General features: G+C 44.7%; 1 protein-coding gene across 6 annotated transcripts; it reads left to right on the top strand.

Annotated features, from left to right (window-relative positions):
• The first annotated feature begins 102 nt into the window (after positions 1-102).
• ABHD4 (abhydrolase domain containing 4, N-acyl phospholipase B) lies at positions 103-27,682 on the top strand. 6 transcript variants are annotated; one of them, XM_039329890.1, is made up of 9 exons: positions 171-239; positions 4,574-4,730; positions 5,353-5,463; positions 9,966-10,054; positions 13,087-13,462; positions 17,064-17,218; positions 23,816-23,927; positions 24,751-24,937; positions 27,391-27,682. In XM_039329890.1, the coding sequence occupies exons 4-9, from the start codon at positions 10,015-10,017 to the stop codon at positions 27,478-27,480; spliced, it is 960 nt and encodes a 319-aa protein (XP_039185824.1). In that variant the 5' UTR covers positions 171-239; positions 4,574-4,730; positions 5,353-5,463; positions 9,966-10,014; the 3' UTR covers positions 27,481-27,682. The 6 variants fall into 6 exon arrangements, with proteins under 6 accessions (XP_039185821.1, XP_039185822.1, XP_039185824.1 ...); XM_039329892.1 differs by having other exon boundaries at positions 204-239; positions 4,647-4,730; XM_039329888.1 differs by lacking the exon at positions 5,353-5,463 and having other exon boundaries at positions 164-239; positions 4,647-4,730.

Here is a 27,682-nt window from a genome sequence, read left to right as displayed (position 1 = left end):
GGAGGGCTGCCGCGCTCTCTTTTGGCGCTTCCCTCCCGCCCCCGCCCTTCCCTCCATTCAAAGCCCAGCAGGAACGTTCCACAACCTTTTTCCCCGCCCATCCCATTCATAAAATGCAAGCCCCGCCCCGCCCCTGCCAGAAACTGGGCACGCCCCCGTTCTGAACGACCCCGCCTTCCCGCCCAGCTGTTGCAATGCGTTCCTTCGTGAGGAGCCATGGAAGAAGACCTTGAGCCGTCGTAAGTCTGGGCCGGGTGTCTGGCCCGGGTTTCCGGCCGGGCGGGTGGGTAGAAGAGCCTGACGTGGGGCTGCCCCGCCTTTCTGGGGTTTCCTGGGGAGGGGTCTTCCCCAAAGTGGGAGGGGGAGGAAGCATTCAGATCGCTTGCAACGTCTGGAGGGCCCTTGTCCCATCAGACGTAGGGCTGATGGCAGGAGAAAGCAGGGTAAACGATTGTTGCTTAGGCCCCGGATTGTGTAATTGTGTGTTTGAGGTGGTGGCTGGTGGGCATGGATTTGTTCTATTTGTTTCTTTGATGATTGTCATTGTCAACATTTGGCTCAGCAAGGCTCTCTTGGCATTTTACATTTGCCCTATCTATCTGATGCCATCTAATACCTTCGCTTCCTTCCTAGTTGCACAGCTTGTTCTGGCTCTCGATTGTTGTGCGGTGTGTTCTGCTTTCCCGTGCTCGCGGGTGTTAAATCCTGAGTCATGGTTACAAAACTATCCCGAGCAGCTGATAAACTTCCCAGCCGGGCAGGAATTGAAATAACGGATAGCTGAACAAAACTGCTTCAATAGGAGGGCGAATTGTAATAATAACGGTGGTGGAAAGAGAGAGAGAGAGAGAGAGAAAAAAGCAGAAAACAAACCATAACAGCCTCAATTAGTCTTTGGGTGGCTATTAAAACATGTAAATGATGATGGGGATAAAGGAATAAAAAATGAAGAAGTGAAAGTGCTCTGGGACCCCAAAATTCAAACTGACAAACACCTGTTGCTATGCTTAAAAATTGTTGATAAGAAAGACCCCCCCCCAAAAAAAAAGTCTGGATAGTGGACCTGACAGAGCCTGGAGACAGCAGAATAAAAGAGAAAGAACTGGAGAAAATAACACAATATAAAGACCTGCTAATAGAAGTAGTAAGATTTGTGGCAAAAGAAAGTAGGCTAAAAGAATGAAAGGGAGCTGGTTTGATTTAGTAGTTAAGGCACCAGAAAAGAAAACTAAGAGACCTTGAGTTCGAGTCCTGCCTTAGGCATGAAAGCCAGCTGGGTAACTTTGGGATAGTCATTCTCAACCCAACCCACCTCACAGGACTGTTATTATAGGGAAAATAGGAGGAAGGAGTATCGGCTATGTTCACCATCTTGAGTAATTTATAATGAGAGGAAAAAAATATTCTTAAAAATACTTTTAAAGAGATAGTACCACTACTAATAAGCCCCTTGGATACAATCCTAAAACATCTGGAACATCACTTGAGTACTGTGGGCATTAACAAAAGCATCAGCCAATTGCAAAAGGCAGCTTTACTTGGAACAAGTTACATCCTGTGAGAATACAGAATAACAAAGCCGGAAGGGACAGTTCAGCCTCCTGTTAAAACCAAGAGACCCTATACCATTTCAGATAAATGATTGTCCAATCTCTTCTTAAAAACCTCCAGTGTTGGAGAACCCACAGCTTCGGGAGACAAGTTATTCCACTGATTAATTGTTCTAAGTATTAATACCTTTAGTATTATTATCCAACAACATTAGCCTAAGCCAGGTCCTTCGGAAGGACTCGATAGTGTGATAAAATGCCAAATCCAGTCTAAGCAACTGGCTGGCTGCGTGCGACCAATTATAATTATAGTAATTGTTATTTATTATTATGGGTGTCAAACTCCCTTTTGAATTGGGGAAGATTTCCTGGGAGGCTCTGAGACTTGATAAAGAAGATCAAATATGGTTTGTTCAAAGAATCTTTGTAATCTCCCATATTTGATTTCTCAGCCATAATGCAGGGTTTTAAGATTTGGGGGTTAAGCTTGCCTTTGTCAGTACAAGCAGGCTGGTAAGAAGGCAGATTGAAATGCAGCTGATTTTTATCCTCTGCCAGCTTCTAGATAGTGCCAAGAAGAGGCCTTGCACCGGGGACTAGCATGGACAAAATAAAACACCACAAAAGCGTGACCAAAACAGTTTAAAGGCAAAGAAAGGAAGGCAGGCAGCCTGGATCTGGGTCCTTGGGATTCAATAAAGGAGATTAAGCACTGCCCTCCAAATTATTTTCTGTTGCTAGGATTTCCGTGATTCTTCTTCGCATGGAGAAAGTGACTTTTCTCCCTGGTTGAATAAAAATAAAATTCAGGAAGGATCCTTTAGAGTCTGCTAGTTCCTCCGCCCAAGCCTTAGGCAAAACGGCTGGCATTTTGTGAAGCCCAGGCCAGTTTCATTTCTAAGGGAAAAAGGCAGAGAGTCAAACCCAAACTGGGAAGTGATGTAGCTCTTTCAAGGCCAGTTTGACGGCTGGGGACTTGCCGTATGCGGTGAAAGGGAGAAAACCCTCCATGTATGCTCAGAGGCCTTTGCAGGGTTGTGTGTTGTTTTAAAACCTCGCAGGGTTGTTATTGTAGGGAAAAATAGGAGGAGGAAGGTGGGTTTCATATGTTTGCCACCCTGAGTTATTTGTAAAAATAAAAGTGGGATACAAATACTGTATCGAATACTGCAGTCAATTCTGGTCACCATATCATAAAAAAAGATGTTGAGAGTATGGAAAAAATACAGAGAAGAGCAACTAAGATGATCCAAGGCCTGGAGACCAAAATATATGAAGAACGGCTGCGGGACCTGGGTTCGGCTAGTCTAAAAAAAAAGAAGAAATAGGGGAGACATGATAGCAGTGTTCCAGTATCTGAGGGGCTGTCCCAAGGAAGAAGGGGTCACATTGTTCACCAAAGCACCAGACGGAAGGACGAAAAACTATGGCTGGAAACTGATCAAAGAGAGAAGCAACCTGGAATTAAGGAGAAACTTCCTGACAGTGAGGATAATCAACCAGTGGAACAGCTTACACCCAGAAATCGTGGGTGCTCCATCACTGGAAATCTTTAAGAAGAGACTGGATAATCATCTGTCCAGGAGGCTGGACTAGAAGATCTCCAAGTTCTATTCTATTCTATTCTATTCTATTCTATTCTATTCTATTCTATTCTATTCTACTCTACTCTACTCTACTCTACTCTACTCTACTCTACTCTACTCTATTTTCTCCTCTCTTTCTATTCTATTCTATTCTATTCTATTCTACTCTATTCTACTCTACTCTACTCTACTCTACTCTACTCTACTCTACTCTACTCTACTCTATTTTCTCCTCTCTTTCTATTCTATTCTATTCTATTCTATTCTATTCTATTCTATTCTATTCTATTCTATTCTATTCTATTCTATTCTACTCTATTTTCTCCTCTCTTTCTATTCTATTCTATTCTATTCTATTCTATTCTATTCTATTCTATTCTATTCTATTCTATTCTATTCTACTCTACTCTACTCTACTCTATTTTCTCCTCTCTTTCTATTCTATTCTATTCTATTCTATTCTATTCTATTCTATTCTATTCTATTCTATTCTATTCTATTCTTATTTTATTCTATCCTATCCTATCCTATTCATTAGGAATTTCAGGAATTGGGTATATCTAGTGTAATGAAAAGAAGAATAGGGAGTGATATGATAGCAGTGTTCCAAATTTGAGGGGTTGCCACAAAGAAGAGAAGGTCAACCTATTCTCCAAAGTACCAGAAGGCAGGACAAGAAGCAATGGATGGAAACTAATCAAGGAGAAAAGTAACCTAAAACTAAGGAGAAATTTCTTGACAGTGAGAACAATTGATCAATGGAATGACTTGCCTTCAGAAATTGTGGGTGCTCCATCACTGGAGGCTTTTAACAAAAGATTGGAGAATCATGGCATAGGAATTCCTGCTTGAACAGGGGGCTAACTAGAAGACCTCCAAGGTCCCTTCCAACTCTGTTATTCAGTAATGATGATGATGATGATGATAATAATAATAATATGATAATGATAATAATATACTCTCATTAGCTCCAAGGCATTTTTGAGCTGCTTTGGATCAGAGAACAAGATATGTAAGGTAATCTCATACTGGATAAAAAGGGATTTTTTTTATATATATTCAGGTGTGTTAATAAATAATAAACTTCTGGAAATGATTAGGGGAATTAGAAGAGAGGGATTAAGGGTTGACTTTCTGCAGTTGGGTCCCTAGAAAGATGATGTAAAATGATCTTATCTGTGTTCACATTGACCCGGGACTCGGAAGTGATTCAACAGAAATTTAAATAAGTAATTCAACCTTCAGTTTGACCCCTGGCATGGATTTGTAACACTATAGTCTTGTTTTCTTGCTAGCTGGCTGGCTTTTTTGTGTGTGTGTGTGCGCGTGTGTGTGTGTGTGTGTGTGTGTGTGTGTGTGTGTGTGTGCATGCTTGGATTAATTTTGGAAGTGAGAAGGGGAGCCACTTCCCTTGTTTTAATGTAATCTTTTTCCTAGTTTGTGATAGGCAAAGGAGATCCCAAAGATGCTTTGTCAGGAGGCAACTGGACTTTCTTGTTTTTCTTTGAAGGCTTTAGCTGCTCATCCAGATTTGCTTAATGACTGGGCGACTCACTTAACTGCAGAGATTATCTGAAGAATTGCTTCAAGAAAGGTCATAACATTGAGTGCAATTCACTTAACAAATGCTGGTCTCAGTTGTGGACATTGAGTGTTCAAATGCGCTGGTTAATTGCTTCTTTTTAAAAATTGTGAACTTCCTTCTTTCCTTCCATCCATCACTCTTTCCTTCTATCCATCCAACTTTCTCTCTGTTCCTCCCTCCCTTCATTCTCTTTAATCCTTCCCTCCCTCCCTCCTCTTCTATCTCCTTCCTTCTCTTCATTCCCATCTCTTCCTTCCTTCCTTCCTTCATTCCTTCTCTCCCTCCCTCCTATCTTCTGTCTCCTTTCTTCTCTTCATTCCCATCTCTTCTCTCCCTCCTTCCTTCCTTCTCCTCATTCCTATCTTCTTCCTTCTACTCATTCCTCTCTGCCCTCCCTCCCTTCCTCCCTTCTTCCTTCCTTCCTTCCTTCCTTCCTTCCTTCCTTCCTTCCTTCCTTCCTTCCTTCCATGTTGAACTTAACATTCAAAGTTTCAACAGGGTGCATGTCCGAACTGAGTATTCACTTCATTTGTATGCCTGCCACCCTGAAAGCTGCAAGAACAGCTTGTCCTTTATTGTAGCATAAGTCTTTCATTGTTTTCCTTCCCACCCCCCGCTGCAAACTGGATAGAAAGAACAGCCGAGAGATAAAGAAGGAAGACTCTGTTGCACACATCTTGCCCCACTTGTGTGTCTGCGTGGAAGACCCCCCTTTCTGACTGATTGGCTGACTTTTGCAGAGGTTTGCATCTGTGTGCAGGTGTGCATGCATTATCCACCCACCGGTGCAGTTCCTGGATTCAGCTGGGGAAGGAAGGAGACAACATTCACCATCTCTGCCCTGAGCAATGGTGCCACTTGGGACTCCTATAATTGATTGTAGTTTTTTTTTTCTTTTCTTTTTAAGACCTTGTAATCCCCTGCTTTGGGGTGAGCATTTACTGGCTGGATGCCCTTCCTGATGCCTACGTGGCGTTCCCAGCAGATATTTTCTCTTTGCGCCCTGATAGAGAAGCATCTGTCACTTTCTAGGATTGAACTCTCAACCTTCCGAGTGGAAGGCGAGCATCTTCACCCCTAGGCCACTACAGCCACTCATATAATGGATTGTGGTGTCCTCTTCAAAATGAAGCCTCAGGCTGAGAGACTTTGATTCAGATCTCTCTGTCTTGAAGCTCACTACAAGTAGGCCTTGACTTATGACTGAAATTTGAGCCAATAATTTCAGTCATAAGTCACAGCGGTCATTAAGCGGGTCACCACCTGGTTTTGTGACCTTTCCCCCCCTCGTAGTCGTTATGCAAACACTGCAGTCATGAAGTGAACTTTGCAGTCGTTACACAAACACCACGGTTGTTAAGCAAATCCATTTTCTTCAATGGAAGATTTTTTTGCCAGAAATTAATGGTGGAAACCGGTAAAAAAGAAATGCCAAAAATTGCGGTCACTTGACCACAGGAAACGCCAATGGCCATAAGTGTGAGTCAGTTGCCGAGCACCCAAAATGTGATTACATGACAGCAAGTGTGTCTGTGTGTGTGTGTGTGTGTGTTCGTCACTGTCAGAACTCCAGAACCAGCTCTTAATTAACTCTGAGGAGATCCGTTGTAATTTTGATCAGTCACTAAGTGAGTGTTCATTAAGGGAGGACTATCTGTAACTGGAGTTAAACTTCCTTTCACCAAAATGGTGAAAGTCGATAACATTCAGGCTATAGAATGAAGTGTGGAATAATGTTGGGTTATGACAGGGGTAGGCAACCTTGGCTCTTTTATGACTCGTGGACTTCAAAGCTGGCTCAGGAATTCTGGGAGTTGAAGTCCACAAGTCATAAAAGAGCCAAGGTTGCCTACCCCTGGGTTATGACATGGTGGACATTTCAAAGCCACAGAGGCCTTTGATGAATTATCATTGTTTTTTCAAGGATGGTAGCTTAGTGTTCTGTTTCCTTGGATTATGGTTAAGGTTTTACACACTAAGCCTGAGAAAATCTGGCCTCAGATTCTAAGTTTACATATTTTACTGGATGACTATAAGTAGAAGAATTTATCTATGGGGTTATAAGGCAGTTGACAATCTTGACAAGTCTAGAAGAAAAGGATATATAAATGCAGCTAATAACAAAGGAAAACAATGCATTGTCTTTCTATAATCAAATGGGAGAATTGATGAAAGATCATTAAATTTATTTATCTCCTGCTTTTACTTTGTACAACTCATAGTATCATGCATAATGCGCCTAGGGCCTTCTGCTCTCAGGTCTAAATCCTCTAATTAAATGAATTAAATTAAATTCTCAATGAATGTAGAGATGTCCAGAGTTACTTATCAAGCATTTCTCAATAACTCACAAAAAGCATTATTTGCTTGGAAGTGACCTAGCCTCTCTGTAAGATTAAAGCTTCAAGGAATGGGATCCTTCAAAGAAAGCCTACTGCCTTTTTTCCTTCTTGAAAAACCTGGTGGCACCAGAATCTGTTGATTGGTGAGATTCCATGGACAGTCTACTACCTATGCAGTTCCAAAAAGTGACATGGAGTAAAATGTATGACATTAATTTCTGTCTATCAAAATGGAAACATTTTCTTCATTTATCTGTCAAAATACAGTAGATCTTCCTTCCTTCCTTCCTTCCTTCCTTCCTTCCTTCCTTCCTTCCTTCCTTCCTTCCTTCCTTCCTTCCTTCCTTCCTTCCTTCCTTCCTTCCTATGGTTTCCCTGTTTAGCTCTTTCCCTTACTCCTGCCTTCATTCTTGGGGCCAACTAAGGTTTTTCTTAGATTAGAACAGGGGTATTAAACTCAATTTCATTGAGGGCCGCATCACATTGTGGTTGCCCTCGGGGAGCCGGGTGGGTGTGGACAGGGTGGGCGTGGCCTACTGGGTGGGCATGGCTGGGGTGAGTGTGGCCTACTGGGTGGGCATGGCCAGCTCTACATCCTTCACATCAATGGTGCCTGTGGGGGCCTGGGCAGGAGTGGGACAGATCTGAGGGTCTTTGGCAGATGGGGGTGGGACCGGGGCAGGCACCAAGACATGGTCCACTGGAGGAGCCTCACTGTCCTTCTCAGGCCATGTGGGGGGGGCTGGATGGTGGCGTGGGCTTCCCAGAGCCCTGGGCAGCAGAGGTCAAACGCCCAGCCCAGCCCTCGAGCTCCTGTGGCACCAAGTCCAGCCCCACTTCTCCAAGGGGGTGCCCAGCTGTGCTTACCTCCTCCTCAAGGCTGCTGCTGCTGTGCTTGCTGCTCTTAGCCAGGTTGCTCAAGATGGGTGTGAGGGCAAAGTCAGATGGAAGTCCACTCCCTCTCCATGTGAGGAGGCCTGGCTTTGTATCCAAAGCATCCTTAACAATAGGATGGGAGACCCCCAGGATAGGCCAGGAGGAGGGGGCAAGGGGATGGTGAAAGGGCAGTAGGATAGAACTAAGGCAGGACTTCCATCAGACCCTCTCCTTCCTTCCTTCCTTCCTTCCTTCCTTCCTTCCTTCCTTCCTTCCTTCCTTCCTTCCTTCCTTCCTTCCTTCCTTCCTCCCTCCCTCCCTCCTTCCCTCCCTCCCTCGCTCCCTCTGTCCTGTTCTGTCTTATCCTATTAACAAATAAAAGAGTTAACTAACACACCTCCTATTGTCCCCACAACAACCTTGTGAGGTGAGTTGGGCTGAAAGAGAGTCACTGGCCCAAAGTCACTCAGCTGGCTTTCATGACTGAGGCAGGATTAGAACTCACCGTCTCCTGCTTTTTAGCCTGGGGCCTTAACACTGAACCAAACTTGGCTCTCTGTTTATTCTTATACTTCCTATTCCTTCCTTATCATTCTCCATGTTTGCTTTGTCCCTTAAACAAATTTTAAAAATGATTTTTTTAAAAAAAATAATAACTCCATAATAGGTGGAAGTTGGAAAACCATGTGTTTATATATATATATATATGTATGTATGTATGTATGTATGTATGTATGTGTATATATATATATATATATATATATATATATATATATATATATATATAACCTACAGTTGGTGGACCCCCACCCCCATAGTAAGACACAGGGAAATATTGGATTGAATCCTCCCTCCGATATGACAGGTATCAACACCATCGAAAGAGGAGGAGATGTAAGGTTACTAACGCCTCCGGAAACCAACAGCGGAAGGATAGGGAAGGGAATTTGAAGGAATGATAAAAAAGAACAAAACGCTACAGACATATTCCGATCATCAGCTGGTCAATCAGGGCCAGTGACACGGTCTAAGAGCCGTGCGCAGACGTTGACTGAGCCCACTCAAACCACCCTTGTTGGAACGGCCTTTTTAGCCTTGATGATGTTGGGGAGTTTCCCCCAATGAAAGCCTGGCAACTTTTTAGCATAAGTAAAGTATATTTTTAGTAAAGTATTTTTTACTTGAAACCCTCCCGGTGATCGTGTTTTATTTGTTTTATTCATATATATATATATACATATATACATATATATACATATACACATATATACACATATACACATATACACATACACACACACACACACACACACACACACATATATATATATATATATATATATTTGTGCAATCTAAAAAAAAAGAGAAACTACAGGAATCCTATACAGGAAGAGAAGACAAGCAATAAGATGCACACGCTCAACAGATCAAGAGTTTATGAAGTTATATAGCCGAAAGAAAATGAAAAGAATAAAATAAACCAACCAAAAATAACCTTGAAAGTATAGTATAGTAAATTGATGTAAGTCACCAAAATGTATCACATGGGTGTGCCATCATTTAATCACAAAGTTGGAATTGCAAGTATTTGAAGAACACCGAGTTGGGAAATGTCTCTATGGAGACGTTCTCGGTCATCCAGGACATGGTCATCCCAAAAGTGATTTTTCAAGAGGCAACTGACTTTCTTGTTTTTGTTTTCTTTGAAGACGTTTCACTCTGCTCTGCGCTGAAGAAGCTTCTTGGATGAGAAGCGAAACGCCTTCAAAGAAAAACAAGACAGTCCAGTTGTCTTGGGAAGATTCATTTAGCCTCTTCATTGAATTGTAATTATTCTCATTCTTTGTTTCCCAATCTGGAGAGAGCATAAGCTTTTGGATATGACAGTGTGGTGAGAGCAGGTTGTTGGAAAGAGCCCTCTTTTGCCAGTTGGATCAAGGACTATTTAGCTGTCTCGTTTCCTTTATCCATGTTTGCTAGATAGCTCTAATCATGTTCTCCTCATGGTCTCCTGTTCTTCCTACAGGTCCCAAGGTTGGCTAGGTGGTTGGTTGCCAGCCTGGCGGCCCACATCTATGTCTCACCTCAAGAATGTGGAAGCTCGGATCCTGCAGTGTAAGAATGACTTGTCTGTTCATTTTCCTATCCCCCTATGAGAAGTGTTGGCTGCACCACCTCTATGGAGGTTTTCCCTTGTTGCTAACCATTGCTCATAATATACCTAGTCCTCGAACTTACGACCATAGCTGGAAACCAGAATTCCCATCACTAAGCAAGAAGGTAGTTCAGGGAGTCCCAAAGTTGCCTTTTTCAGGAGGCAACTGGACGTTCCCTGTTTTCCTTTGAAGACGTTTTGCTTCTCATCCAAGAAGCTTCTTCCGCGCTGGCTGGATGGTGGGGAATGGAAGGATTTATACTCCTTGCAGACAGCTGGTCGTTTGACTTCTTTTAGAGCAGCGGTTCTCAACCTATGGGTCGCGACCCCATTTGGGGTCGATCGACCATTTCACGGGGATCGCCAAGCAAGGCTGTCCGCCATTTTTTTCCCCTTTTCCGGCGGGTGCCTTACCTCCCTTGGGCTGGGCCAGCTGGTGGCCCAGACGGTGGTCAGCCTGCTCTGTCTCTGCTGCTTGCCAGCTACACCTCGGCCAGCGCAGGGGGCGGCACTATGCATGCGCGGCGCTCCCGGGCAGGGTAAGTCCTCGACTTATGACCGGTTGGGTAGTCCTCAACTTACGACCGGTTTAGTCCTCGACTTACAACCGGTTGGGGATTGCGGCATTAAAAAGGTTGAGAACCACTGTTTTAGAGAATCGTTGAGGCCACTCGGAGTTTTGTCTGTGTCCTCAGGGTCACCTGAGTGGTGCAAATGGGTGTGGGGCCTTCTTGGCTGAAGGAAGTTTTCTGCCCTGGGTCCGTTCATGGTTGAAGACAGGCGCAGGCTGTTGGGGGATGAATCTGTGTTGTCTGCCTCTCAAACTGAAGCGCAGGTGGTCCCTGTAGTCTGCAATGTTTTCTGGAAATCCGTTCATACTCCCACACCATCCAAAGGGTGTCCATCCCCAACTGCATAGCTAAATGTCTATGGAGTTTCTCAGTCATCCATACTTTTTTCAGGAGGCAACTGGACTTGCTTTGTTTTTCCTTGAAGACATTTCGCTTCTCATCCAAGAAGCGTCTTCAACTCTGACTGGATAGTGGGGAATGGAAGGATTTGGAAGGATTTACCACCATCCAGTCAGAACTGAAGAAACTTTCTTGGATGGGAAGCAAAACGTCTTCAAGGAAAAACAAAGGAAGTCCGGTGGTCTCCTGAAGAAGCACCTTTGGGACAACCATGAACTGGATAATTGAGAATCTTCATAGACATTGTTAAGTGAGTTGTGCCCTATTTAATGACTTTTTTTTTGGCCATGGTTCCTAAGCAAACCCCTGCAGTTGTTAAATGAATCACCTGGTCATTAAGCGAATCCAAGCTTCCTCCACTGAATTTGCTTGTTGGGAAGGGTTGTAAATGGCGATCACATCCAACTGTTGTAATTACATGCTGGTTTTCAAGCGTCCAGATCTTGACTAAGTGACTGTAGGGATGCTACAATGGTCATATGTGTGAGGATAGATCATAAGTGTGAGGACCAGTCATAAGATAGGATTTTTAACTGCTTTTGTATCTTTGAATGGTCACTAAACAAAGAGTTGTTAGTTGAGGACTTTCCATAGTGGTCACTAGCATCTTTAAATGATCCTTGTGGATTTTTAGACTCACAATCAATTTACGACTGCCTAAGGTTGTGTGTGAATATGTTTTGTAAAGAAGGTGGAACATTTTTCCTTTGTTTTCCAACACTCCAGCTGCTTGTGAAAACAGATTTTCTGTTCTTGAGTGGCAGAAAGAAGACAGTGGGAGAATCCCCTCGAAAAGTTTTAATCCTATCAAAAGCTTTTGAAATGCAGCAACTGATGTGGCTTTAAAAGCCGGCTGAACACCTTCCCATGTGTGTTAAGTTAGCCCAACTCCCCAACAGGGTGCCTGCATTTTAGATTTAAAAATGACCACAGATTAAACAACAACAACAACAAAAAGCTTGCATGAGCCAACAGAATAAAAATCTGAGGCATGCTTGTGGGAAATTTGCTTGAAGACCTTGCATTTTACCTCTGTCCAATTCTAATTCTGAAGTTTTGGGCAGTTTGGATGCTCTAACGCTTGCTGTTGTGTGGAGCCGGTATAAAAACATCCCTTTTCCTGAATCTGGCTTAGCAAGGATGGCAGTCTTTGGAGGGCAAAGATCTTAACAGAATTTATAATAAAATAACAGAGTTGGAAGGGACCTTGCAGGTCTTCTAGTCCAACCCCCTGCTCAAGCAGCAGACCCTATACCATTTCAAACAAGTGGTTGTCCAATCAATTCTTGAAAACCTCCAGTGATGGAGCATCCACAAGTTGTTCCACTGATTAATTGTTCTCACTATCAGGAAATTCCTCCTTAGTTCTAGGTTGCTTCTCTCCTTGTTTAGTTTCCATCTGTTGCTTCTTGTCCTTCCCTCAGGTGCTTTAAGGAGAATAGGTTGATCCACTCTTTTTTTGTGGCAGCCCTTTAGACACAGGTAGTTCTCCACTTAACAACGGTTCATTTAGTGGCTGTTCGAAATTACAACAGCAAAAGTAAAAGTTACGACCACTTTTTGCACTTAAGACCGTTGCTGCATCCCCATGGTCACGTCATCAGAATTTGGATGCTTGGCAACTGACACGTACTTACGATGGTTCTGTGTCCTGGGATCATACGATCCCCTTTTGTGAATTTCTGATGAGCAAAATCAATGGGGAAGCCAGATTCAGTTCACAACTGTCTTGCTAACTTAATAACTGTGGTGATTCACTTAACAACTGTGGCAAGAAAGGTCGTAAAATGGGGCAAAACTCACTTAGCAACTGTCTCACTTAGCAACATAATTTTCGGGCTCCCTTGTCTTGAGCTGAGGGCTACCTGTATTGTATTAGGTCACCCCCCCCCAGTCCTGTATCTTGTTCTCTACCGGATCGCTCCCATTCCTTTGGGCTTCCAAGCAGCTGGAACCACTGGATTTCGAGATGTTTTGGCCCCTACGTACTAAACCCCTTGCTTCTCCTGCTTTTTCCCCAGGCCTCCAGAACCGATTTGTGGCCCGCTACGTGCCTCTCCCGAACCAGGCCAAAATCTGGACCATCTCGCTGTCACCACAATGGGGCAAGGGTCGTACCCCTTTGGTGATGGTGCACGGCTTTGGGGGTGGCATCGGGCTTTGGATCCTCAACCTGGACTCGCTGAGCCACCGCCGTCCCCTCCACGCCTTTGACCTCTTGGGTTTCGGGCGCAGCTCCCGGCCCCCGTTTCCCCATGACGCCCAAGGGGCTGAGGAAGCGTTTGTGAGCTCCATCGAGGCCTGGCGTGAGGAGATGGGCATCCCCAACATGATCTTGCTTGGCCACAGTTTGGGCGGGTTCCTGGCAGCCTCGTACAGCTTGCAGTACCCAGAGAGGTAAGCCCACCCTTCTACCTGGTTCACAGGTAATCACCTTTCTGTAGGTTCAATCACTTCCCCCCTTTGGACTGTCTCATCTAGTGAGCGATCTGGGACCCCAAGTGCTTTTTCTAAGTCAAGATAAACAGAGTGTGACCTGTGACTTCTGTGTATGTGTGCATGTGTGTGTGTGTGTGTGTGTGTGCACGCATTGTTGCAAATATATGCAAATGGTTTGCTAAGATCCTTTTTGCATCTCAGGTTGAGTGGATCTAAAACGTGGGCCTGTTTTTGCTTCTGAAAGAGCCAGTTTAGTCTAGGGCAGTGGTTCTCAACCTGTGGGTCAGGACCCCATTTGGGGTCGAATGACCATTTCACGGGGGTCGCCAAACAACGTAGTCCGCCATTTTTTCCCCCTTTTCCTTAGCTGTGCTACTCCCTTTTATTCTGTTGGCTTTTGAAAGCCAATAGAATAGACTCTCTTGAATAGAGTCTAATTCTATTGGCTTTCAAAAGCCAATAGGAATTGTCCAGGCTGTCTCTGCCCTGCTGAGCCCGCCAAAAGTCCCATTCTGCAAACGGTGCTGCACCAGTTGAGTAGTCCTCGACTTACAACCAGTTGAGTAGTCCTCGACTTACGACTGGTTGGGGGTCGCAGCATTAGAAAGGTTGAGAACCACTAGACTCTAGTGCAGCGGTTCTCAACCTATGGGTCGCGACCCCATTTGGGGTCGAACGACCATTTTACGGGGGTCGCCAAACAACGCGATCCGCCATTTTTCCCCCTCAGGGGGTGGTGCCGCGCATGCGCGCTGCGCGTGGGGCGGCGCCGCGCATGCGCGGCGCGTCCGTGTGACGGGGGTCGCCGTCACACAAAGATTGAGAACCGCTGCTCTAGTGGTTAAAGCACCAGGTTAGAAAGCAGGAGACGGTGAGTTCAAGTCCCATCTTATCCATGAAAGCCAGCTGGGTGACTTTGAGCCAATTCCCAGGAGACACTGAGTTCTAATCCCGCTTTAGGCATGAAAGCCAGCTGGGTGACTTTGAGCCAATCCCCAGGAGACACTGAGTTCTAGTCCCGCCTTAGGCATGAAAGCCAGCTGGATGACTTTGGGCCAGTCACTCTCTCTCAGCCCAACCCACCTCACAGGGTTGTTGTGGGGAAAATAAGAGGAGGAAGGTGTGTTGGTTATGTTCGCCACCTGGAGTTATTTGTAGAAATAATAAAGGCAGGATACAAATAAATAAAATAAAGAGGATGCTATAATCCTTGCAGCTTTTGGATGCCGTCTATTTCAGCCCTTACATTTCTTGCCTGCCAGGATTGAGGTCCTCCCCAGTTTTAATTGTGTGGCCCTCCTCACGCTGTGCCAACCTCTGGCTGATGGCAGTTGTGTTTCCTCCAGGAGATACATCATTAGTAGGAAAGTTGTGGTCTTGTGAGGCAATTGCCAGGCATCAAGACTGACTTGAAGAAGCAAAAAGAAAGTAAGAAAAAAAAACCAAGAAAAAAAAAATTGTATGGTTCACCTATCAGAGCCGAATGAAAGACGATGCTAAGCAATTCAGAAATCTTCCCCAAACTGCCTTTGTTTAGCAACCTTAATATAGAACATTTGTTGCTTCTCTTAGATTGGGGTAGGCACCCTTGGCTCTTTTATGACTTGTGGACTTCAACTCCCAGAATTCCTGAGCCAGCATGGCTCAGCTTGGAAACCTCTCCCTTTCCCCTCAGCGTGGCTGGCTCAGGAATTCTGGGAGTTGAAGTCCATGAGTCATACAAGAACCAAGTTTGAAGACCCTTGTCCTAGACCAGTGTTTCTCAACCTTGACAATTTTAAGGCATGTGGATTTCAATTCCCAGAATTCCACAGCCAGCAATGCTGGCTGTGGAATTCTGGGAGTTGAAGTCCACATGCCTTAAAATTGTCAAGGTTGAGAAACACTGTCCTAGACAGTCACTTCTCTGAAATGATATAGGACAGGGGTAGGCAACCTTGGCTCTTTTTGTGACTCGTGGACTTCAACTCCCAGAATTCCTGAGCCAGCATGGCTCAGCTTGGAAACCTCTTCCTTCCCCTCAGCGTGGCTGGCTCAGGAATTCTGGGAGTTGAAGTCCACGAGTCATAAAAGAGCCAAGGTGGCCTACCTCTAGCCTAGGCCTAGGCCAGGGGTAGGCAACCTTGGCTCTTTTATGACTCGTGGACTTCAACTCCCAGAATTCCTGAGCCAGCATGGCTCAGCTTGGAAACCTCTCCCTTTCCCCTCAGCGTGGCTGGCTCAGGAATTCTGGGAGTTGAAGTCCACGAGTCATAAAAGAGCCAAGGTGGCCTACCCCCGCCCTAAGATGAGAGGTGAATCTATAGAGCTAGATAAAGCACAATACCCCTAGATTAGGGGTAGGCACCCTTGGCTCTTTTATGACTCGTGGACTTCAACTCCCAGAATTCCTGAGCCAGCATGGCTCAGCTTGGAAACCTCTCCCTTTCCCCTCAGCGTGGCTGGCTCAGGAATTCTCGGAGTTGAAGTCAAAGAGTCATAAAAGGGCCAAGTTTGAAGACCCCTACCCTAGGCCTAGAGTCTAGACCAGGGGTAGGCACCCTTGGCTCTTTTATGACTCGTGGACTTCAACTCCCAGAATTCCTGAGCCAGCATGGCTCAGCTTGGAAACCTCTCCCTTTCCCCTCAGCGTGGCTGGCTCAGGAATTCTGGGAGTTGAAGTCCACCAGTCATAAAAGAGCCAAGATGGCCTACCCCTGTCTTAGATAATTAAATCTGAAAGCCATGCACATTCAGAAAGTTTGCTCCCCCCCAAATGCCAAGATTTCATAAAAAAAAAAAAAAGGCAGGAGGCCATTTAAAGGTTTGCTTGTTTGTTCAAAACATTTTCTCCCATTCCTTGTCCCCCTCCCCCCAAATCTCTCCTGGAATAGTGCACGAGTTTCCATAGACTCAGTGCTAGCAAGATACCCCCCCCCCACCGTTTGCTGGATTAAATTTCAAAAAGAAGCAACACGCAAGAAAAATATGTGGGGAGGAAAGAGGAAAGCGGCAAGTAGTCGTTTTTAGAAGTGAAAGAAAGTCATTCTTATTATGATCAGCTAGTGATATTTCAGAGAACAGAAGAGCTTGATTTCATTTCAGCGTGATTTTCTGTTTTATTCTACATCAGTGGTTCTCAACCTTTTTAATACCGCAACCCCAACTGGTTGTAAATCGAGGACTACTCAACCAGTCGTAAGTCGAGGACTACTCAACTGGTGCAGCCCCGTTTGCAGAATGGGACTTTTGGCGGGCTCAGCAGGGCAGAGACAGCCTGGACAATTCCTATTGACTTTTGAAAGCCAATAGAATTAGACTCTATTCAAGAGAGTCTATTCTATTGGCTTTCAAAAGCCAATAGAATAAAAGGGAGTAGCACAGCTAAGGAAAAGGGGGAAAAAATGGCGGACTGCGTTGTTTGGCGACCCCCGTGAAATGGTCGTTTGACCCCAAATGGGGTCTCGACCCACAGGTTGAGAACCACTGTTTTACATCCGCCCGTATTGGTTGCCGTACTAACGTTGATCATACTCAGCTTGATCGGGTGTCTTTGCATTTTATTCCCTTTTTGACCCAGGGTGAAACATCTAATCCTGGTGGATCCTTGGGGCTTCCCCACACGGCCATCCGATCCAGCTCAGGTCCGAACTGCTCCAACTTGGATCAAGGCTGTAGCGACTGTGTTAGGACGGTCCAACCCTCTGGCTGTCCTCCGAGTTGCAGGACCTTGGGGTGAGTGAAGTTGGCCAGAAGATGTTGAATCAAACTTGGCAAGTTCGCTTCTCCTCCAAGAGGCTTCTTCAGCTCTGACTGGATGGTGGAGAATGGAAGGATGTATACTCCTTTGCAGCCAGCTGGTCATTTGCCTTCTTTTAGAGAGTCGTTGAGGCCACTCGGAGGTTTGTCTGTGTTTCTGTAGCCTGCAATGTTTTCTGGAAATCTGTTCATCCTCCCGCACCATTCAAAGTGCATAGCTAAATGTCTATCGAGATTCTCAGTCATCCAGGTCCTAGTTGTGTCAAAGATGCTTTTTCAGGAGGCAACTGGATTTCCTTGGTTTTTTTCGCTTCTCTACAATGCCTTTAAATACTGCATCCAATTTTGGTCACCACGATGTAAAAAAGATATTGAGACTCTAGAAAGAGTACAGAGAAAAGCAACAAAGATGATTAAGGGACTGGAGGCTAAAACATATGAGGAAAGGTTGATGGAATTGGGTATGTCTAGTCCAGGGGTAGATAACCTTGGCTCTTTTATGACTCATGGACTTCAACTCCCAGAAGTTGAAGTCCATGGGAGTTGAAGTCCATGAGTCATAAAAGAGCCAAGGTTGCCTACCCCTGGTCTAGTCTAATGAAGAGAAGGATGAGGGGGGACATGATAGCAGTGTCCCAATATCTCAGGGGCTACCACAAAGAAGAGGGAGTCAATCTCTTCTCCAAAGTGCCTGAAGGCAGGACAAGGAGAGAAGCAACCTAGAAACTAAGGAGACACTTTCTGACAGTTAGAACAATTAACCAGTGGAACAACCTGGCTCCAGAAGCTGTGAATGCTCCAACACTGGAAGTTTTTAAAAAGAAACTGGACAGCCATTTGTCCAAAATGGTGTAGGGTTGCCTGCCTGAGCAGGGGGTTGGACCTGATGACCTCCAAGGTCCCTTCCAACATTATTATTATTATTATTATTATTATTATTATTATTATTATTATTATTATTATTGAGCATCGCACAGTCAGCCAGATGTTCAGACTGGATTTGGCATTTTGTCTACCTATCGAGTCCTTACCCAGGACCTGGGATAGGCAGATGTGGATGTTTGATGGTATTACAGATATCGTCGCAGGATGGAAGCAGTTCCTAGTAAGGCCGCCTTTTGCAATTGACTAATAGCGAATTTGTCAATGCCAATGGTGTTCAAGTGGTGCTCCAGTTGTTTTGGGATTGCACCCAAGGAGCCTATTACTATTGGTACTACCCTTGCTTGCTTTTGCCACAGTCTTTCTATTTCTATTTGTAGGTCTTTGTATTTTGTTATCTTCTCCAGTTCTTTCTCTTCTATTCTGCTATCTCCAGGCACTGCCACGTCCACTATCCAGACTTTTTTGTCTTTCTTATCGACAATTGTTAAGTCTGGGGTGTTATGTTGCAGGTGCTTGTCTGTTTGAATTCTGAAGTCCCAGAGCAGTTTAATTTTATCATTTTCTATGACTTTCTCTATTTTATGATCCCACCAGTTTTTGCTTACAGGCAAATGATATTTTTTGCAGATCTTCCAATGCACCATTGTTGCTACTTTGTCATGCCGCTGCTTGTAATCAGTCTGTGCAATCTTCTTGCAACAGCTTACCAAGTGGTCCACTGTTTCTTCAGCTTCTTTGCATAGGCGGCACTTACTGTCTGTTGCTGTCTTCTCAATTTTGACTTTGTATGCATTTGTCCTTAAGGCTTGGTCTTGTGCAGCCAGAATTAGTCCCTCGGTCTCTTTCTTCAATTTTCCTGCTCTTAGCCATTGCCAGGTTTTATTATTATCTGCTTTCCCAGCTATTTTTTTCATGTATTGGCCATGTAGTGCTTTGTCTTCCCATGCCTCTATTCTGTTCTTCATTTGGTCTTTCTTGTAGGCCAGTTTGGTCTCTCCAGTAGTTAGTAAGCCTTCCTGATATACTAATTTCAGTGCATCTTCATCATTGTTCTTCAGATATTCTTCCAAAGCCATTTTTTCTTCTTCAACCATCTGATGTACTTGTAGCATTCCACGCCCACCTATTTGCCTTGGTAGATAAAGTCTATCAATGTCACTGCGTGGATGAAGGGCATGATTCATTGTCATTATTTTTCTGGTCTGCCTATCCATTGCTTTTAGTTCTGCTTGAGTCCAGTCCACTATTCCAGCTGTGTACCTAATGACTGGGATTGCCCAGGTGTTGATTGCCTTTATGGTATTTCCTCCATTGAGTTTGGATTTTAAGATCTTCTTCACTCTCTTGATGTATTCACCTCTAATCTTTTTCTTGACTTCAGTGTGCTTGATGTTGTCAGCTTGAAGGATACCCAAGTATTTGTAGTACTCTTCCTCATCCAGACTCTTAATGTTATTTTCGTGGGGCATCTTGATTCCTTCAGTTTTCATTATTTTTCCTTGTTTGATAGTAAGTGTGGCACATTTGTCCAAGCCAAACTCCATTACAATATCTTGGCTATATATACGGACAGTGTTGAGCAGCGATTCTATTTCAGATGATGTTTTTCCATACAGCTTCAGATCATCCATATAAAGGAGGTGGGATAGTCTGGCAGATGTTTTTGATGTTTGATAGCCATGTCCTGAGTTATTCAGTATTGTTGACAGAGGAAACAGTGCAATAACAAATAGTAATGGTGATAATGAATCTCCTTGAAATATTCCTCTCTTGATATTAACCTCTCCCAGCCTCTCACCATTGATCTGCAACTGTGTCTTCCATTGTGCCATCGATCTTTGCACAAATTTTCTGATGTTTCTACTGACTCCTGTTATTTCTAGGCACTTTATTATCCAATCATGTGGCAGAGAGTCAAATGCCTTTTTGTAGTCAATCCATGCCACATTCAGGTTGGTCTTCCTTCTCTTGCAGTTTTCCAAGATCATTTTGTCTATTAGGAGTTGATCTTTTGTTCCTCTGCTATTGGGGCGGTTTCCTTTCTGCTCAGGTGGAAAGAGATTGTTTTCAACTAGATGCTGTTGTACTGCATCAGCTACCACACCAGTTAGTAATTTGAAAGTTGTTGGTAAGCAGGTAATTGGCCTGTAGTTACCTGGTGTTGCCCCTTTTGCTGGATTTTTCATTATTAGGTAGGTTTTCCCAGTTGTTAGCCACTTTTCAATTTCTCCTCCTTGTAGTATATTGTTGAATTGCTTGGCAATGAGTGGGTGTATAACAGTTAGATGTTTCAACCAAAACCCATGCAGTTCATCTTCACCTGGTGCTGACCAATTTTTGATTTTTTTTGCTCTTTTTTCTACCATTTTTGTTGTTATTACTAGTTCTTTCATTTCAACTTCTGTTTTATTTGCATCCACCTCTTTTAACCAAGCCGCATCCTTGTTGTATTTCTTTGGGTTATCCCATATCTGCTTCCAGAACTGCACTGTTTCTTCCTTGTCAGGTACTGACTGATTCCTTGCAGTTTCTCCATTGATGGATTGGTAGAAACGTTTCTGATTGGATTGAAATTGGAGGTTCTGCCTATAGTTTGCAATTCGAGCTTCATATCTACTGATTTTCCTGGCTATAGCTGTTATTTGTTGCTTTATTATTTCCAGTGCTTCCTTGATCTTCCTTGTTTCTAAGTGGTATTTCTTGATTAGGTATTCTTTGGTCTTCTTGTTCTTCAGCTTCTTTTCTTTCATCTGTTCTAGCTTGCTTGCATGTGATCTTAACTTGCTGATCTTATTTTCTAGTCTAACCTTCCATTTTTCTGGTGCACTGTTTGTTTGTTTTTCTTCTTTGTTGATTTTGCATCCCAGGTATTCTGTTATAACTGCAGCTGTGCTGTACATTAGTTGGTTTGTTTCTTGCATGAATTGGTGCTTATACTTGATATTGCAGTATTTGCATCTTTTAATGCTTGTGCTAGCTGTTTCTTTGGAACAAGCTTCAATGCAGGTAGCCTTATTCTGTTGTTTTTGTGCTGTTCTAGATGCTCAGTTATTCTTTGTTTCAATTCTTTTATTTCTTTAGTTAGAGGGTTTTGTTCTTCCTGAGGTAGAGGTGCCTGGTTTCCAAATGAGAACAGTTGTATATCTCTGCTAGATTCCTTCACTGCCAACTCCCCCTGGTTTGCCTCTACATTCTGAATTACTTCTGGTAAGGCTTTGATTTCTTTGCCCTGGGTAAACCTTTGCAGTTCGTCCAATTCTGTTTCTGTGAATATTTTATTTCGTGTTATAAATCGGCGTTGATCTGCTAGTCTCTGTTCTGTTATTTCTGATTCTGGATGTTGTTCTTTCCAGAACTGGTGCATTCGTTTTAGATATCCTCTTCTTGTTGGACTTGATCTATAGTAACAGATCATTATTTCTTTGTTTTCCATCACTGTGTATCTGCGACGGGTAAACACCTTTTCTTCCAGTAGTTCTGCAGCTGCTGGCCCTGGTTGCTCAGCCAACAGTCCTGAGTCCTGTAACCCATTTTTCACCAGATATCCAGGAACTCCAATATCTAGTGCGGACCTTGTTAACCCGGGCGACGTCCGAGCCGGTATGGCATTCTGAAATTTACGTCTCACCATATTTTTTATGGGAGAGACACTCTTTGTCTGACTCCTCTGATGAGACCTGTCCAGTATGGTTGAACCTCTGGCATAGCTCTCATCTTCCTCAGAGTACACAAGCCCCACAACCACGTCAAGGTAGTGCCTCACTGGGAGATTATTATTATTATTATTATCCTCCAAGAGGCTTCTTCAGCTCTGACTGGATGGTGGGGAATGGAAGGATTTCCATTATATGAACGGATTTCCCGAAAACATTGAAGGCTACAGGAACAGGGCAAAATATCCTGCAGCCAGAAGGCTCCACACAACTTTGCCCTATTCCGGTGACTCCGAGGACACAGATAATCCTCCAAATGACCCCAACGACCCTCTAACAGAAGGCAAATGACCAGCTGTCTGCAGGAATGGAGAAGGGTGCAGGTGTCAGATAGTGTTTCATCTAGTATATCTTCTGAATTTGTGCCTGGATACCAATGTTCCTTCCTCTTCTTTCACACCTCCACAATATCTTCATGGTATGGATGTCCCCAAAGTGTTTTTTTTTCAGGAGGCAACTGGCCTTTCTTGTTTTTCCTTTGAAGACATTTCGCTTCTCATCCAAGAAGCTTCTTCGGCTCTGACTGGATAGTGGGGATTTATACTCCTTGTAGACAGCTGGTCATTTGCCTTCTTTTAGATCAGGGGTGTCAAACTGGCGGCCTGTGGGCCATATGTGTCACGTGCAGGCCACACCCACCTCAGCTCCACACAGGTAAAAAAAGTCACGATACATCACAATACATCACATGATGCGATTAAGTTTGACACCTGTGTTTTAGAGAGGCCACTTGGAGATTTATCTGTGTCCTCAAGATCACCCGAGTAGTGCAAATGGCTGTGGAGCCTTCTTGGAACTGCTGAAAGGACTGTGTTGTAGACTGGAGATAGATGATGTCGGATCCCTCCCCCTCTGTTGAGAGAGGGCTGTTCATTTTTTTTAACTTTTATGGCCTCTTTGACCCCTCTTTCAAACCAGTGGTCCTCTCTGTACAAAACGTGGTCTTTGCTGTCTTCAAAAGAGTAACCTTTGTCTTTTAAATGCAGAGGACTGATGAATCTCGCCCTGTTGAGTTTGTTATCCTAAGTTGTGCCATGCATTTAATAATAATAATAATAATAATAATAATAATAGTAAAGTTGGAAGAGACCTTGGAGGTCATCTAGTCCAACCCCCTGCTCGGGCAGGAAACCCTACACCATTTCGGACAAATGGCTGTCCAGTCTCTTCTTAAAAACTTCCAGTGTTGGAGCATTTAATGCTTCTGGAGGCAGGCTGTTCCACTGATTAATTGTTCTCACTGTCAGGAAGTTTCTCCTTAGTTCTAGGTTGCTTCTCTCCTTGATTAGTTTCCACCCGTTGCTTCTTGTCCTGCCTTCAGGTGCTTTGGAAAATAGCTTAATTCCCTCTTCTTTATGGCAGCCCCTGAGATATTGGAATACTGCTATCATGTCCCCCCTTGTCCTCTCTTCGTTAAACTAGACATACCCAATTCTAGCAACCGTTCCTTATATGTTTTAGCCTCCAGTCCCCTAATCATCTTTGTTGCTCTTCTCTGTACTCTTTCTAGAGTCTCAACATCTTTTTTACATCATGGTGACCAAAACTGGATGCAGTATTCCAAGTGTGGCCTTACCAAGGCATTGAAGAGTGGTATTAATACTTCACGTGATCTTGATTCTATCCTCTGTTAATGCAGCCTAGCACTGTGTTGGCCTTTTTGGCAGCTGCAGCACACGGCTGGCTCATATTTAGGTGATTGTCTACTAGGACTCCGAGGTCCCTCTCACAGTTACTACTATTGAGCAAGGTGCTACCTATGCTGTACTTGTGCATTTGTTTTTTCTTGCCTAAATGTAGAACCTTGCTTTTTTCACCATTGAATTTCATTTTGTTAGTTAGTGCCCAGTGTTCAAGTCTGTCCAGATCCTTCTGTATCTTAAACCTGTCTTCTGGAGTGTTGGCTATTCCTGCCAGCTTGGTGTCATCTGCAAATGTGTTAAGATGTGTTTAGAATATCTAACTTTTTCTCTAGGTCCTGGGCTGGTCCAGCGGTTCCGTCCAGATTTTAAGCAGAAATTTGCCAAATTTTTTGATGACGATACCATCTCTGAATACATCTATCACTGCAATGCCCAGACACCGAGGTGAGGAAACCCCTCCCCCAGCCCACTGACATGACATTCTGGTTAACTGTGGCCCCAGTAAAAAGCATCCTGTCTGAGCTGGGACCACAGAGACCTGGATAGATCCCAGTCTGATAGTTCAGGCCTGGCTGCAACTGGCATTGGTGATGTTGATAAGCCAGTGAAACATTAGTACTGGTTGTTCTTGACCTTTCAAAGTTACAACCTGGAGTTGAAGTTCTGGAGGTTTTTCCCCTGCTCCCCCTGGGTCACCAAAGCTCACACTGAGCACTTGGACACAATAAATGTGTGTATGACCATTTGCAGTGTCCTGCGGTCATGTGACTGTGTTTTATTATGGTTTTGCCCAAACCCAATTGCTTCCGGTTTTCGGCAAAACACATCCACGGAAAATCACTCTACAACCGTTAACCACAAAAAATGATGTAAAATTTGGACTGTTCATGTTACCTAACGTTTTATGACCTTGATGACATGCAAGCAAGCATAATGGGCAGGTTCCATGATGGTCGTAACTTGGGGACTACCTATAAAGAAATGCATGGCATTCTCCATGCCTCCATTGTGTGGAGTTTGGCTGCGGTGGGCAATATTCAGGCTTCACAAATATAGTAATTGCAGTTCAGGCAGTTAGTATAAACATCATAAAATCCTAAGGCTGGAAGGGACCTTGGAGGTCTTCTAGTCCAACCCCCTACTCAAGTGAGGAGTCTTTATATCATCCCGGACCAATGGTTGTCCAATCTTTTCTTGAAAACCTCCAGCAGGCAAACTCCAGGAGGCGAACCATGTAATTATGTCCTTTCTTCTTGCTCCGCATCAGTGGGGAGGCAGCGTTCAAGGCCATGACCGAATCCCTAGGATGGGCCCGCCGTCCCATGTTGGAACGCATCCACATGATCCGGCGTGACTTGCCCATCACCCTCATCTACGGAGCCAATTCCTGGATCGATACCAGCACTGGGGAGAAGGTCAGGGACCTACGACCAGGGTGCTACGTTAATGACATGGTAAGACATTGGCCCAGAGAACGGGGCTTCTGCAAACATGGAGATCAAGTACAGAATGTGTTCTCTCTCTCTCTCCCTCTCTCTCTCTCTCTCTCTCTCCCTCCCTCTCTCTCTCTCTCTCTTGCTCTCTCTGTCTCTCTCTCTTTCTGTCTCCCTCTCTCTCTTGCTCTTTCTTCCTCTTTCTCTCCCTCTCTCTCTCTCTCTTGCTCTCTTTCTTTCTCTCTCTCTCTCTCTCCCCCTCTCTGTCTCTCTCTTGGTCTCTCTCCCTCCCTCTCTCTCCCGCTCTCTCTCTCTCTTTCTCTCTCTTTTTCTCTGTCTCTCTCTTGCTCTCTCTCTTTCTCTCTCTCTCTCCCTCTCTTTCTCTCTCTTCCTCTCTCTGTCTCTCTCTTTCTCTCTCCCTCTCTCTCTTGCTGTTTCTTCCTCATTCTCTCCATCTCTCTCTTTCTCTCCCTCTCCCTCCCCCCCTCTCTTGGTCTCTCTCTTTCTGTCTCTCTCTCCCTCTCTGTCTCTCTCTTGGTCTCCCTCCCTCTTTCTCTCTGTCTCTCTCTCCCTCTCCCTCTCTGTTTCTCTTTTGGTCTCTCCTTCTCTCTCTCTCTCTTTCTCTCTGCCTTTCTTTTTCTCTCTCTCTTTCTATTTCCATCTCTCAGTGTCTGTCTTTCTGTCTCTCTCTCTCTCTCCTCTTCTCTCACTGTCTTTCTCTCTCTCTCTTTGTAGTCCTCGATTTACATCCATTTATTCAATGACCATTCAAAGTCACAAAAGCACTGGAAAAAGCAGCTTAGTACTGTTTTTCAAATTTAAGGACTGTTGGAGCATCCCCACGGCCACAAGATCGAAACTCAGCCACTTGGCAGCTGGCCAGTATTTATGACAGAGTTGAGGTGTCCCGGGGGTCACATGATCCCCTTTGGTGACTTTCTGACGAGCAAAGTCAACGGGTAGCCATATTCACTGAACAACTGTGTTACTAGCTTAACAACAGCAGTGAGGCACTTAACAGCGGTGGCAGGAAAGCTTGTAAAATGGGGCAAAGCTCACTTAACAACTGTCTTAAGTGATTCGCTGCGGTTGTTAAGTTGCTAATAAGGTTGTGAAATGAATCTGGTTTCCCCATTGACTTTGCTTGTCAGAAGGTCCCTGGGACGTTGAGACCGTCATAAATACGAGTCACTTGCCAAGTGTCTGAATTTGGATCACGTGATCACGAGGGTGCTGTAACCGTCGTACATGTGAACAATGTCATAAGTCACTTTTTTCCCCAGTGGTGCTGTTAACTTTGAGCAGCCACTAAATCAGGGGTGTCAAACTCAATTTCACTGAGGGCCGCATCAGCATTGCGGTTGCCCTCAGGGGGCCGGGTAGGTGTGGCCAGAGTGGGTGCAGCCTACTGGGTGGGCATGGATGGAGTGGGTGCGGCCTAGTGGGTGGGCGTGGCCAGTTCTACATCATTCGCGTCAAGGGTGCCTGTGGGGGCCTGGGCAGGAGTGGGACAGATCTGAGGGTCTCTGGCAGAAGGGGGTGGACTGGGGCATGTGCCAAGGCATGGTCCACCAGGGCAAGTGCCAAGATGGCCACCACAAAGTTGTACATTGGCTCCCGGCTGGTCTGGGCCAGGGCCAAGGCAGCGGAGACCGTTCCCTCACTGTTTCCAGGATGGCTTCGTGGGCCACATGAAACCACTTCGCCAGCCGCATCCAGCCCCCAGGCGTTGTGCTTATTTATTTATTTATGAGACTTATATACCGCTTTAAGTGCAAGCACTCTCTAAGCGGTGTACACCAGTAAGCAATGTATATATATATTTACATTGCCCCAAACAATCTGGGTCCTCATTTTACCTACCCCGGAAGGATGGAAGGCTGAGTCAACCTTGAGCTGGTGAGATTTGAACCGCTGACCTGCTGAACACAGTCAGCTAAAGTGGCCTGCAGTACTGCACTCTAACTGCTGCGCCACCTCGGCATGTCTACACTAAATGACCTGTTATAAATCAAGTACTTCCTGTAAATGTTCGGCAGTCTTGCAAGCTTTGTAAGCAAAATTAGAACTGTGGCTAAACTATACAGGTAATCCTCAAATTACAACCAGTCACTTAGCTTACAGTCACTCCCTGTGGTATTTATAATCCAGTTATGATGGCAGCTGCCCCTCCTTCCCCGATCATGTGACCTCATGGCAGGCCCTTGGCAATCCGCCTGCATTAATGGCTGTTTGCAGTGTCCTGCGCTAGAATAACATTGATGATGTTACTTAGTTTGGTGATGAAACGTCTGCAAGAAAAACAGCAAGCTCAGAACACCAAAGACCCCCTCATGTTAATCCTGAGCTAGAAATATTCCCTTTTATTGTCCCCCCCCAAAAAATATTAGATTTAGGTTTTTCTTTTTTCTGGATATGTGCCTATATCCCTCACTGAGCTGGATGGCTGTTCCTCTTTTGTGTTGCTCCTCTAGGCCATCCCTGGAGCCTCCCACCACGTCTACGCTGACCAACCCAGGGCCTTCAACGCTGCAGTGGAACAAATCTGCAATGCCGTGGACTGACCGCCGAAGCTGGAGTGGAAAAATAGTTTCTATCCTTGCCAACTTATTGCTCAGCTGCGGGGAAGACGAAGAAGGCACACGCCACTTTCCGTGCCCCCGGGGGAGCTGAAACTGAAATCCCCGTGGATCTGACTGCAGATGGATCTCCGGGGATCTCTGCTGTCCAGCCTGCACTCCCTCCCTCCCTCCCTCTTGATTTCCC

Source organism: Crotalus tigris, unplaced genomic scaffold (assembly GCF_016545835.1).
Source record: "Crotalus tigris isolate CLP2741 ecotype Arizona unplaced genomic scaffold, ASM1654583v1 scf7180000024422.1470167, whole genome shotgun sequence".
NCBI lineage: Eukaryota > Metazoa > Chordata > Lepidosauria > Squamata > Viperidae > Crotalus > Crotalus tigris.
This window is presented reverse-complemented; position numbering and strand designations above follow the sequence as displayed.

Coding starts and splice junctions, on each gene's coding strand:
- ABHD4 (XM_039329887.1), top strand. CDS start 217: ATGGAAGAAGACCTTGAGCCGTC. Junction 13,463..17,063: donor AGCTTGCAGTACCCAGAGAG/GTAAGCCCACCC, acceptor TTTTTGACCCAG/GGTGAAACATCTAATCCTGG. Junction 23,928..24,750: donor TGCAATGCCCAGACACCGAG/GTGAGGAAACCC, acceptor GCTCCGCATCAG/TGGGGAGGCAGCGTTCAAGG.